Raw genomic sequence first — 12,223 nt, 5'->3', positions numbered from 1 at the left:
GGAATCTGGCATATTGGTGACCATTTGAGAACTAAAGGGTCAATTAACCTGCACCTGTGGCCCGTTGGTCTAGTGGTATGATTCTTTCTTAGGGTGCGAGAGGTCCCGGGTCCAACTGCCGGACGAGCCCTCGATTCTTGGAACTGTGACATTGAGGGGATTCTGGCACATTGGTAACCATTTCAGAACCAAAGGGTAAGGTTGCCCGCACCTGTGGCTCGTTGGTCTAGTGGTATGGTTCTCGCTTAGGGTGCGAGAGGTCCTGGGTCCGACTCCCGGACGAGCCCTCCAGTCTTGGAACTGTGACATTGAGGGGAATCTGGCACATTGGTAACCATTTGAGAACCAAAGGGTAAAGTTGCCCACATCTGTGGCTCATTGGTCTAGTGGTATGATTCTCGCTTAGGGTGCGAGAGGTCCCGGGTCCAACTCCCGGACGAGCCCTCCATTCTTAGAACTGTGACATTGAGGGGATTCTGGCACATAGGTAACCATTTCAGAACCAAAGGGTAAGGATGCCCACACCTGAGGCTCGTTGGTCTAGTGGTATGATTCTCGCTTAGGGTGCGAGAGGTCCCTGGTCCGACTCCCGGACGAGCCCTCCATTCTTGGAACTCTGACATTGAAGGGAATCTGGCACATTGGTGACCATTTGAGAACCAAAGGGTAAAGTTGCCCACATCTCTGGCTCGTTGGTCTAGTGGTATGATTCTCGCTTAGGGTGCTAGAGGTCCCGGGTCCAACTCCCGGACGAGCCTTCCACTTTTGGAACTTTGACATTGAAGGGAATCTGGCATATTGGTGACCATTTGAGAACCAAAGGGTCAATTAACCTGCACCTGTGGCTCGTTGGTTTAGTGGTATGATTCTTCCTTAGGGTGCGAGAGGTCCCGGGTCCAACTGCCGGACGAGCCCTCGATTCTTGGAACTGTGACATTGAGGGGATTCTGGCACATTGGTGACCATTTCAGAACCAAAGGGTAAGGTTGCCCACACCTGTGGCTCGTTGGTCTAGTGGTATGATTCTCGCTTAGGGTGCGAGAGGTCCCGGGTCCGACTCCCGGACGAGCCCTCCATTCTTGGAAATTTGACATTGAGGGGATTCTGGCACAATGGTAACCATTTCTGAACCAAAGGGTAAGGTTGCCCATACCTGAGGCTCGTTGGTCTAGTGGTATGATTCTCGCTTAGGGTGCGAGAGGTCCTGGGTCCGACTCCCGGATGAGCCCTCCATTTTTGGAACTGTAACATTGAAGGGAAGCTGGCACATTGGTAACCATTTGAGAACCAAAGGGTAATGTTGCCCATACCTGTGGCTCGTTGGTCTAGTGGTATGATTCTCGCTTAGGGTGCGAGAGGTCCCGGGTCCGACTCCCGGATGAGCCCTCCATTCTTGGAACTCTGACATTGAAGGGAATCTGGCACATTGGTGACCATTTGTGAACCAAAGGGTAAAGTTGCCCACATCTGTGGCTCATTGGTCTAGTGGTATGATTCTCGCTTAGGGTGCGAGAGGTCCCGGTTCCAACTCCCGGACGAGCCCTCCTCTTTTGGAACTGTGACATTGAAGGGAATCTGGCATATTGGTGACCATTTGAGAACCAAAGGGTCAATTAACCTGCACCTGTGGCCCGTTGGTCTAGTGGTATGATTCTTTCTTAGGGTGTGAGAGGTCCCGGGTCCAACTGCCGGACGAGCCCTCGATTCTTGGAACTGTGACATTGAGGGGATTCTGGCACATTGGTAACCATTTCAGAACCAAAGGGTAAGGTTGCCCACACCTGTGGCTCGTTGGTCTAGTGGTATGATTCTCGCTTAGGGTGCGAGAGGTCCTGGGTCCGACTCCCGGACGAGCCCTCCAGTCTTGGAACTGTGACATTGAGGGGAATCTGGCACATTGGTAACCATTTGAGAACCAAAGGGTAATGTTGGCCATACCTGTGGCTCGTTGGTCTAGTGGTATGATTCTCGCTTAGGGTGCGTGAGGTCCAGGGTCCGACTCCCGGACGAGCCCTCCATTCTTAGAACTGTGACATTGAGGGGATTCTGGCACATCGGTAACCATTTCAGAACCAAAGGGTAAGGATGCCCACACCTGAGGCTCGTTGGTCTAGTGGTATGATTCTCGCTTAGGGTGCGAGAGGTCCCGGGTCCGACTCCCGGACGAGCCCTCCATTCTTGGAACTCTGACATTGAAGGGAATCTGGCACATTGGTGACCATTTGAGAACCAAAGGGTAAAGTTGCCCACATCTGTGGCTCGTTGGTCTAGTGGTATGATTCTTGCTTAGGGTGCGAGAGGTCCCGGGTCCAACTCCCGGACGAGCCCTCCACTTTTGGAACTTTGACATTGAAGGGAATCTGGCATATTGGTGACCATTTGAGAACCAAAGGGTCAATTAACCTGCACCTGTGGCTCGTTGGTCTAGTGGTATGATTCTTTCTTAGGGTGCGAGAGGTCCCGGGTCCAACTGCCGGACGAGCCCTCGATTCTTGGAACTGTGACATTGAGGGGATTCTGGCACATTGGTACCCATTTCAGAACCAAAGGGTAAGGTTGCCCACACCTGTGGCTCGTTGGTCTAGTGGTATGATTCTCGCTTAGGGTGCGAGAGGTCCCGGGTCCGACTCCCGGACGAGCCCTCCATTCTTAGAAATTTGACATTGAGGGGATTCTGGCACATTGGTAACCATTTCTGAACCAAAGGGTAAGGTTGCCCATACCTGAGGCTTGTTGGTCTAGTGGTATGATTCTCGCTTAGGGTGCGAGAGGTCCTGGGTCCGACTCCCGGACGAGCCCTCCATTTTTGGAACTGTAACATTGAAGGGAAGCTGGCACATTGGTAACCATTTGAGAACCAAAGGGTAGTGTTGCCCATACCTGTGGCTCGTTGGTCTAGTGGTATGATTCTCGCTTAGGGTGCGAGAGGTCCCGGTCCAACTCCCGGACGAGCCCTACATTCTGGGAACTGTGACATTGAGGGGATTCTGGCACATTGGTAACCATTTCAGAACCAAAGGGTAAGGATGCCCACACCTGAGGCTCGTTGGTCTAGTGGTATGATTCTCGCTTAGGGTGCGAGAGGTCCTGGGTCCGACTCCTGGACGAGCCCTCCAGTCTTGGAACTGTGACATTGAGGGGAATCTGGCACATTGGTAACCATTTGAGAACCAAAGGGTAATGTTGTCCATACCTGTGGCTTGTTGGTCTAGTGGTATGATTCTCGCTTAGGGTGCGTGATGTCCCAGGTGCGACTCCCTGACAAGCCCTAAATTCTTGGAACTGTGACATTAAGGGGATCTGGCACATTGGTAACGATTTGAGAATCAAAGGGTCGACCATCCTGCACCTGTGGCTTGTTGGTCTAGTGGTATGATTCTCGCTCAAAGTGCGAGAAGTCCCGGGTCCAACTCCTGGATGAGCCCTCCATTCTTGGAACTGTGACATTGAAGGGAATCTGGCACATTGGTGACCATTTGAGAATCAAAGGGCCAATCAATCTACACCTGTGGCTTCTTGGTCTAGTGGTATGATTCTTGCTCAGGGTGCAAGAGATCCTGGGTCCAACTCCTGGATGAGCCCTTCATTCTTGGAACTGTGATATTGAAGGGAATCTGGCACATTGGTGACCATTTGAGAACCAAAGGGTAAAGTTGCCCACACCTGTGGCTCGTTGGTCTAGTAGTATGATTCTTGCTTAGGGTGCGAGATGTCCTAAGTTCAAATCCTGGACCAGGCCTCTTTCTTTGGAATTTAAGGGAATTACGGCACATTAATAACCATTTAGATAGGTTAATATTGTCATCAGATCTTAGCATTTTATTCCAGTGGCTAAAATAAAGTCTTGTTATAAATAGACCTTACTTAACAGCGCATGTCTTACCAGTTAAAAAGGTGAGTATTTTTAGGAATTTAAAATTGCTGGATTTACCTTAACATTTAGCATTCCTCTGCAAGTTAGAATGTAACCTCTTAAAGTGTGAAGCAAGTCAGCTGTGGCCCCACTCACTTGGATCTTCAATGCTTTGAAAAAAGCAAACGCACACACACACACAATCATTAAAATAAAACAATTATTTATCAAACTGAAGATCGGATGAATTCTTAAAGATAGAGTAAAAATAGTTTGTGCTAAGTTATGTATAGCTCTATACATTCAGAAGAGTGTAATATAAAAATCAAGGTTTTTTTGCATGGTTAAAATATACTGTATTTCCAATCAGAAGTAAGCGCTCATTTTTCTTAACCTTAATTACCTTCACTCGTTGATTCCATCCGTGACGCCGTGTTGACAGTATCTCCAAATAAGCAGTAACGAGGCATTTTCGTTCCAACCACACCAGCCACGACAGGCCCTGATGGCACAAATCACTACACTCTTCACCAAGTACATTTACATTTTGCATAAAATGGTTGTTAAGAGGGAGACGTGGAAATGTTAAAAGTACCTGAGTGGATGCCTGCGCGAATCTTCAGCTGTGTATTAGGCTTGTGGGGGATCTTAAATGTGTGGCAAACATTGACCAGATCCAAGGCCATGCTTGCAATCTCCCCAGCGTGATTGATGCCGTTTTCTTGTGGGACCCCTGAGACCACCATATCTGTGCCAGCCAGCCATTTTGAAGGACAGGAAAAGAAGGTACGGGAAAATACTGTAAGACATTGTTTTGCGGTTTTCTCTAATTCCGACTTTTTTCACGTTATTGCCTCAAGTGGCTGCAGCCAAAGAATCTCCAGCCCACCACCCCTCGAGAATACGCGGTATGGAAAATTAATGAATGATTATTCATCACTTACAAGCATCGCCAATGGTTTCCACTTTGTAGACACCATAATTGTCAATGATATCGTCAAAAGTGGTGTAAAGCTGGTTCAGAAAGTCCACAACTTGGTGCGGTGTGCTGGCCCCTGACAGCTGAGTGAAGCCCACAATATCACTATCATGAGAAGGCAAACGTACACAGATTAACTAACATGCTTCTAGTATTCCAGTCCATTGACCCTTGCCAACAAACCTGAAGTAGACGGTGGCATTGGAAAAGGTCTGGGCTTCCGCAGTTCGACCTTGGCGAAGATCATCGGCAACTGGCTTTGGTAACATACCTACAGAGGAAATAGATGATGGAAATAGAACTTTTCAGGATTAGAGTGAGGAAGTTGTATTTTGCTCACACACCAATGGAATGCAGCACAAGCAAGTGTTTGGTCTCCACCCATTGAATTTAATTCACTGACGTGTTGTGATCTGTGTTAGTTGCAGAAGTGCTTGCATCTTTAATCAACAGCAACACTTACTGTATAACAAGAGATCAGTCTTTTGTTTTTCTTGAAGAAGGTCCTGTGTTCGTTCAGCCACGATGCTCTCCAGATGTTTGCTGTACTTCTCCATCTGCAGCCAATAAACCTTTTTTTGTCATATTTCCACGTTCATGCATTTTTGTAGCTACTAGCAACATTTCAAAAGGACACTTACCAGATTCATCATCATGTCTACGGGGCTGACTTTATGTGGGTTCATCTTGTCCAGCATCTTCTTGACCTGCTCAAATGTGGGCCTCGTGGTGAGGTTGTGAGACCAACACTTCTTGATAAGCTGCCAATGATTTATAGCATACAATACATACAGAACAGTAAGTGACGATCTTGCTACAGACTGCAGCAATCAGTAACTTGCTCAGTTGACTGTGTATGAATTTGGTTCCTGCGATTTCCACTCGAAGAGCAGACAAAAAATGCGCTTGCATTATGATATGGTTATACCTCACAGTAGTCTTCTTGACTTGGGCAGTCAACGTCGTTTTTTCCTGGTTTGAGCTCAGGCAGAGGAGGGCGCCATGTGACATCCATCCTCACTCCCTCCGCCTTGTCCTGTACGACCAGGAGAACTGCTCATTACAAAGCCAAGATCAAAGCAGAACCGCAGGTCGTAATCCAGATTTAAGAAGAAGCAGCCATCGTACTCACTGAGATGAGGTCAGAGCGAGTAGCTATCTCCACCAAGATCATGGCGTAACTGAAAGGACAAAGATAGCTCAGTTTTCCCACGTTTTTAGGAACCATAGATTGTATACAGGATTAAATCTGACTTTACTTCACAGAGTCTTTAAGTGGCTCCTGCCTGAGTTTTTCATTCATTCATTTTCCATACCGCTTATCCTCCCAAGGGCCGCAGGGGGTGCTAGAGCCTATCCCCGCTAACTATGTATGGGCACCAGGCGGGGGACACCTCGAATTGGCGGCCACTCTATCACAGGGCACAAGACGGGCAACAATTGCTCCTCGCGCTCATTAATTTTTAGAGTGTTCAACCAGTCTACACTGCGTGTTTTGCGGCTATGGGAGGAACCCGGAATACCCAGAGAAAACCCATGCAAGCCCAGCGAGAACATGCAAACTCCACGCAGGAAGATCGGACCTGGGATCGATCCCTCGATCTCAGAAATGTGAGGCCAACACGCTAACCCAGGCATGGGCAAACCGGTCCTCGAGGGCCGGTGTGGGTGCAGGTTTTTGTTCCAACCGATATAGCACAGACAGTTTAACCAATGAGATTCCTGCAGAAAACAAGAAGCACCTGACTGCAATCCACTGATTGCACTTGTAGGACACCGGATTGGTGAAAAGGTGCCCTCTCAATGGGTTGAAATGAAAACCCGCACCCACTGCGGCCCTTTGTGGAATAGTTTGCCCACCCCTGCGCTAACCACTCACCCACCGGGCTGCCCTCTAATTAACTTCAACTTTGTATATTTTAAATTCAAACCTGTAGACATCCGCCACTTGTGTCACGGGTGGGCTGGTTCCCAGAAGGACCTCCGGAGCACAGTAGACACGGTTTATGTCACCACAAGTGAATGCATTGCTGACCTCGTCAAAGTCCTCCTTTCTGTAGAATGTCAGGCCATAATCTATACGGGGGGAAATGGAATGAATTATTAAACTGCACATTGTATTTTGCTCGTTGCCGTTTTTGACCTGAGATCTTGCAAACCCAGCGATCATCGATAACACAGTTTCTGGAGTGAAGTCGACCATGAAACATCTTGTGTTGGTGAAGGTAGGACATCCCACGGGCAACGTCAGTGGCAAATGACAGTCTGTAGAGTAGCAGATAAATACTATTTTTAGTTTAAAGAGATAAATTTACACGGTCAGCGTGAATTTCATGGTTAGTGTATTTTTCAGTGATGCACTTTTTAGTTATATTGGAACGTGTTGGATAAATAAATAAATAATACATTAAAAAATATATATATTATGTGATCACTTATTCCTGTTGACTACTTATCTATGTTGACTACTACTTATTTATTATGTTGACGACTTATTTATTACTTATTGATTATATTTGATTTATTTGTTGTTATTTGTGCACTTCCCTACCTGTTGTTGATGACTTATATGATGATTACGTTACTAATTATGACTTATTTATTGATTATTGAGTTATTAATTGTTATTATTAATTTGTTTGTTTGCTTGTTGTTGACAACTTATATGTTGATTACGTTATTATGACTTATTTATTGATTATTGAGTTATTAATTGTTATTATTAATTTGTTTGTTTGCTTGTTGTTGACGACTTATATGTTGATTACGTTATTAATTATGACTTATTTATTGATTATTCAGTTATTCATTGTTCTTATTTATTTGTTTGTTTGCTTGTTGTTGCTATTTGTGCACTTCATGGTGATGCTTTAAATCTCATTATACTTGTATAATGACAATAAAAGCATTCAATTCAAGTCAATGTAATGATTTATTTTTTTGGTAGGAGGAGACATAATACTGAATGTGTCTGTCCTTACCTAAATCCCCAGTTGATTGGGATCTCATCACTGAGTAGAACATCAGACAGGCTTCCTTTAGGGCAGTGTTCTGTTATAATGCTAACATAGGGAACCTCTATTGAGCCCCCGATGAACTTGCAAAGATTCGGGTGGTCCAGTTGTCTAACCGGGAAGAAACATATTGTCAGGTAACAATCAAAGCTATGAAAGTGTCACCTGTTCTCCCTCACCTGACCTCTTTCACCTCCTTCCTGATGTTTTTAGAGAGAGCAAAGTGTTTCTTTTGCAGGTGTTTCACTGCAACTGTCCTGCCATCACTAAAAAGATATGGTAGGGCAAATTTGAGATAATTAGTCATTAGTCAAGACAACAGGTTCCAATGAATGTGTGTACAGCTGTCCATCAAGTTTGTAAACTGCTTGTGCTCATTAAGGTTGCTGGTAAATTGCAAGTCACAATTATAAGTCAACAAATCACTGTATCACTGTCCATAAAGCCAGATTGCCTTAAAAAACGGAATCAGAGCAATTGGGATTAAAGCAATGTCAATTACAAAGTGTAAAATACATGGCAAAGAAGTCATGTTTTAATCGGCATCATCAAAAGATGAACTAAATTGATCTTTAGGCTGTTTTTTTTAAACAAGAACACAATTAACCAATTTTTCTTTTTGCTTTGAGAATGATAAATGGCTCTTTCACATCATCTTTGGTATCCTGTATTTATCCATGTCGCTTTTAGAAATCACACCCAACATTTAGAAACATGAAAAACAGCTGTTTTGTTACTCTGTGGTTTTAAAATCAAAACATCAAACAGATTGGCTTTCTTGATTGTTTGTCTAGAGCCAGTAAGGAAAATTTCCCAAGTTAAAATACAACATGGTACGATACACAAACACAAAAAAAAGATTTGTGTATTTGTTTTAGAATATTTGTTTTTCGACAAGCATAAACTGCGTGCCACTACTAATTTAATCCCATTATATTTTTTTATGGATAGCCTGTTTAGACTCACTGTCCTATGCCTTTGCCCTAAAGTCAGCTAGGATAAACTCTGGCTCTCAGAAAATGGACAGATGGGAGTGAACTTTGCAATCCTTGCTGCCTTACTAGTTGCCAGGCTGGATGAAACCTTGTTTGAAGAAGGTATTGACGCCGGTGCACATAGTGATGTCAGTCAATTGACTAACATTTGAAGTGCTCTTGACTTGCTGGGGGCTGTTTGTGCTGCCAAAGTCTGTACCAATCACTTTACCTGCAGATGTAGTACGTATATACAAGGGTTGAACGGATTAGCCTTTACTAATAAACTCAAACTAGTCAACTGTCATACTGTGCTGAAAAAATATCATGTATACTTTAAGCATTTTACAGTCGACTAAAAAACCTTTTAGTTGTTCAACCCCAAGTACGCCCACACCAAACATTTTCACCATACCAAATATTATACTCTTGTAGTCAATGATCCAGCTTTCATCCCAAAACATCTTCTGTTTCTGGTACTGAAGCCACTGCAGGGAAGAGAATGAAGACAACGCTGTACTTAGTCCTATTTTTGTAAATTTATTCGGATCTCTCTCTCTCATGCACACATTTACTTACCACCATGGTTAGGATGAATCCAGCGCTGAAAAATGCCACGGGCAGGCCTATGGAGACCTTGATCGCCATGGACATGGGACAGATACCGCAGTCAGCAGGGCAATTGAGGCAATTCTCCTCCAACTCGCAGACTTCGTCCCCACACACTGCAACAATGGAATTTCCATATTTCAGAGACATAGATCAGCTCTAGGTTTATTGAATAGCATACCTGTCAACCTCTGCCGATAACTGCCCTTATAAATGATTATTGATTCCCCTTACAAACCCCCAAAAAACCTTACAAACACCGTACGAGTCGTACGGTGTTTGTAAGGTTTTTGGGGGGTTTGTAAGGGGAATCAATAATCATTTATAAGGGCAGTTATCGGCAGAGGTTGACAGGTATGGAATAGTACTGCAAATTTCTCCCCAAACGGATTATTTGTGTCCTTGCTAGTTTATTGTGTTCATAGTATTGCCAAACAATTGAGTTTGCCCTTTTGTGCAGCCTTTCTTTTCTCAAATTTTTTTCACAATGCAGACTGACCTTGAGCACTGACAACAAGAACTTTGGATTCCAATGCCGCATGCATTTGCCCTATTTTAACATGGGCAATAACTGAAGTGACCCCCACGTGGATCAGGACCACCTACAAAGAAAAGATGTCCTTGTCATTATTTCTTCTACCATAAAAAACTTCTGATTCAAGAAGGTCAATATTGTTCAAGCTATCAACCTCAAGAAAAGCCATTTATACGCACTTTTGACGTCCAATATTTCTGGCTCATCTTGCCTGCTTTGGAGACCGTATGGGTCACTATTTTGCCATCGTCGGGAATCCACGGGCCACAGATGCCGCCTTGTTTCTGTTGAACAACGGGTTTCTTAAACTAGTTATTGAACATTTTCAAATGAATGTGATTATATTTTTGGTGTATCTCTGCAGTCCGACAGACAATTTTGGCAAATCTTATTGGGAATGAAAGTGTTTCAAGTTAAAAAAAAGAACTGACCATAAGGCCTAAGGGACAGGAGTGGATGTTGGCATGGTACACGCAACAATTGAGTTCGTTGGCATTGTTCCAGTTGGATGGACATTCGTGATCATCACAGAAGCTTTTTGCCTCCGCAGCATTGCTGGATGCAAAAAAAAAAAGTGTACCAATCACTAGAATGTAAAACACAATCTGCGAATAATAGTATATATAATTTATTATAAAATTCTATATTCCATTTCTTGCAATGAACAACAGAATCTTGTACACGATTTGAATTGGCAAATCAATTTGTGGTCTTTTAAATTCATAAAATGGGATTTGTTCATTTTTTTAACACAAAAAAACAGTGTCAAAGTTTCATTTTGTTGATTACAGTAGTAGACATCTTAAGTAAGCATGGCTATGGTACTTACTACGTTGACGTCAAATGATTAGTTTGATGAACAGTATTTTAACTGCTCATTTGAGTAAAATGTCCAAATTTATGATCTTTGCGGTTTGCCTGTGCACGTGCGTGTCAAAAATCAGCACACAGCAGACATTCAAGATTCCGAATGTTAATGAAAGTAGCTCACCTGAACTGGAAAATCTTGTTGCGGACCGCATAGTCGTAGAAAGAATCTGAGGCTGTGACTGTGTACGAAACGTTGAATTCTTCCCCATTGGTGACTTTCTCCGGAGGGCGCTGCACCCAAGCCATTTCCAGACCTTCAGACACACATGCAAATGACAAATTCTATCAGAATGATTCCAAAAGAATTCATTTTACAATGATTTAATACATGAATAGCAACTCGACGCAGTGACTGCTTTCAAAAACGGCCAATGCGGATATATTTCACTGTAACAACACAAATAAAAAGACAAAAGCTCACAGCTAATAAGACATACCACCACAAGTTATCATGTTGAAATCATTTGGATTGTTGGCAGGCCAGCAGTCGTACTCCGTGTTGTCCAGATCATGCCAACAATGAACACTCTGCACAAACGAATTGAAACTCATTTAGTTCATGGTCAGAGTTGGAAAAGCAAATGACAAGATGGACTAGTCACAATTTTGCTCCAATTCACACAACAATCAAAAGACACAGATGATGCATTCCTAGAAATTCTGCAGAGTGAGGACTCACCAAAAAGCACGCTAGGAAGAACGATACCTCGGTCCACAGAGCCATAGCCAAGTGTGCAGTGTTTTGGGATCATCAGATGGCTGACTGAAGGATTGACCTCACATGTACGTGACCTTCTCCACTTCCACCCATCCCTTCTGCGTCCTCAGTTGTCCAATCAGAAGAAGTAGCTCTTCAATCAACGTTCAGTCAGACACTTGAGATATGAAGTGTGTTTGTGTGTGGCTTCTATTAGGTTGTCAATAACAATCATCTCTAATCAGAACTAACATTTCATTTTAATTGGAAGGTTTTTCCCCCCCAATACTATATGAGGTAAAGCCTCCATCTTGATTTAATTGTAGTTAAGGAAGGATGGCACTACAGTTTTTTTTACAATCGGAGGCAGGGATTTTTTTTTTGCCATATGGACTATGTTCGTTAAAATCCTAAATGTGCGGTATTTGAGATTTCTGGTAGTGTTCCGAAAACTCAGGTTGAGTGGTGAGAAAAAAATGGATGGATATCCTTTGTTCGCTATCACAAGAGGACGATTCTATGATGATTTTCAACCAATTCTCAGGACTTTGTTGCCAACAAAGGCTTTGTCTGATGCTTAATGCCATTACAGAAGAACAGCTTAAGGGAGGGTTGAGGTTGTGATCCAGCTGTAACACCGCAATAGTCTGCGAGGCACTGAAGATTTATTTATGTGATCTGGGATGCCGGCA

The 12,223-nt window shown here is 43.8% G+C and overlaps 1 protein-coding gene and 13 non-coding genes across 15 annotated transcripts in view; 13 read left to right on the top strand and 1 right to left on the bottom strand.

Annotated features, from left to right (window-relative positions):
* LOC144078489 (atrial natriuretic peptide receptor 2-like) overlaps positions 1 to 11,811 on the bottom strand; it is a 30,660-nt gene extending 18,849 nt beyond the window's left edge. The window contains exons 1-23 of one of the 2 annotated variants that reach the window (XM_077606574.1): positions 11,514 to 11,811; positions 11,272 to 11,362; positions 10,956 to 11,088; positions 10,396 to 10,519; positions 10,144 to 10,248; positions 9,929 to 10,031; positions 9,400 to 9,545; positions 9,236 to 9,308; positions 8,908 to 9,052; positions 8,026 to 8,112; positions 7,814 to 7,957; positions 6,976 to 7,097; positions 6,764 to 6,908; positions 5,965 to 6,013; positions 5,761 to 5,868; positions 5,474 to 5,593; positions 5,296 to 5,389; positions 5,016 to 5,103; positions 4,798 to 4,937; positions 4,449 to 4,601; positions 4,257 to 4,355; positions 3,932 to 4,023; positions 3,238 to 3,744 (exon numbers count right to left, since the gene is read on the bottom strand). In XM_077606574.1, coding sequence (XP_077462700.1) covers positions 3,721 to 3,744; positions 3,932 to 4,023; positions 4,257 to 4,355; positions 4,449 to 4,601; positions 4,798 to 4,937; positions 5,016 to 5,103; positions 5,296 to 5,389; positions 5,474 to 5,593; positions 5,761 to 5,868; positions 5,965 to 6,013; positions 6,764 to 6,908; positions 6,976 to 7,097; positions 7,814 to 7,957; positions 8,026 to 8,112; positions 8,908 to 9,052; positions 9,236 to 9,308; positions 9,400 to 9,545; positions 9,929 to 10,031; positions 10,144 to 10,248; positions 10,396 to 10,519; positions 10,956 to 11,088; positions 11,272 to 11,362; positions 11,514 to 11,558 — 2,430 coding nt within the window. In that variant the 5' untranslated portion in view covers positions 11,559 to 11,811 and the 3' untranslated portion in view covers positions 3,238 to 3,720. Of the gene's footprint in view, positions 1 to 3,237; positions 3,745 to 3,931; positions 4,024 to 4,256; positions 4,356 to 4,448; positions 4,602 to 4,797; positions 4,938 to 5,015; positions 5,104 to 5,295; positions 5,390 to 5,473; positions 5,594 to 5,760; positions 5,869 to 5,964; positions 6,014 to 6,763; positions 6,909 to 6,975; positions 7,098 to 7,813; positions 7,958 to 8,025; positions 8,113 to 8,907; positions 9,053 to 9,235; positions 9,309 to 9,399; positions 9,546 to 9,928; positions 10,032 to 10,143; positions 10,249 to 10,395; positions 10,520 to 10,955; positions 11,089 to 11,271; positions 11,363 to 11,513 lie in introns of those variants that run through there. The other variant, XM_077606573.1, reaches the window with a different exon arrangement.
* Positions 216 to 287, top strand: trnap-agg (transfer RNA proline (anticodon AGG)). Its single transcript has one exon. It is a non-coding gene; the product is annotated as a tRNA-Pro (tRNA).
* Positions 373 to 444, top strand: trnap-agg (transfer RNA proline (anticodon AGG)). Its single transcript has one exon. It is a non-coding gene; the product is annotated as a tRNA-Pro (tRNA).
* On the top strand, positions 530 to 601 carry trnap-agg (transfer RNA proline (anticodon AGG)). Its single transcript has one exon. It is a non-coding gene; the product is annotated as a tRNA-Pro (tRNA).
* Positions 687 to 758, top strand: trnap-agg (transfer RNA proline (anticodon AGG)). The gene has a single exon. It is a non-coding gene; the product is annotated as a tRNA-Pro (tRNA).
* Positions 1,001 to 1,072, top strand: trnap-agg (transfer RNA proline (anticodon AGG)). Its single transcript has one exon. It is a non-coding gene; the product is annotated as a tRNA-Pro (tRNA).
* On the top strand, positions 1,158 to 1,229 carry trnap-agg (transfer RNA proline (anticodon AGG)). Its single transcript has one exon. It is a non-coding gene; the product is annotated as a tRNA-Pro (tRNA).
* On the top strand, positions 1,315 to 1,386 carry trnap-agg (transfer RNA proline (anticodon AGG)). The gene has a single exon. It is a non-coding gene; the product is annotated as a tRNA-Pro (tRNA).
* Positions 1,786 to 1,857, top strand: trnap-agg (transfer RNA proline (anticodon AGG)). The gene has a single exon. It is a non-coding gene; the product is annotated as a tRNA-Pro (tRNA).
* trnap-agg (transfer RNA proline (anticodon AGG)) lies at positions 2,100 to 2,171 on the top strand. Its single transcript has one exon. It is a non-coding gene; the product is annotated as a tRNA-Pro (tRNA).
* trnap-agg (transfer RNA proline (anticodon AGG)) lies at positions 2,257 to 2,328 on the top strand. The gene has a single exon. It is a non-coding gene; the product is annotated as a tRNA-Pro (tRNA).
* Positions 2,571 to 2,642, top strand: trnap-agg (transfer RNA proline (anticodon AGG)). Its single transcript has one exon. It is a non-coding gene; the product is annotated as a tRNA-Pro (tRNA).
* Positions 2,728 to 2,799, top strand: trnap-agg (transfer RNA proline (anticodon AGG)). Its single transcript has one exon. It is a non-coding gene; the product is annotated as a tRNA-Pro (tRNA).
* trnap-agg (transfer RNA proline (anticodon AGG)) lies at positions 3,041 to 3,112 on the top strand. Its single transcript has one exon. It is a non-coding gene; the product is annotated as a tRNA-Pro (tRNA).
* Positions 11,812 to 12,223: the final 412 nt, after the last annotated feature.

The sequence above is a fragment of the Stigmatopora argus genome, chromosome 8 (genome assembly GCF_051989625.1).
Source record: "Stigmatopora argus isolate UIUO_Sarg chromosome 8, RoL_Sarg_1.0, whole genome shotgun sequence".
Lineage (NCBI taxonomy): Eukaryota > Metazoa > Chordata > Actinopteri > Syngnathiformes > Syngnathidae > Stigmatopora > Stigmatopora argus.
The sequence above is the reverse complement of the archived record's forward strand: the minus strand, read 5'-3'. Positions and strand labels throughout refer to the sequence as shown.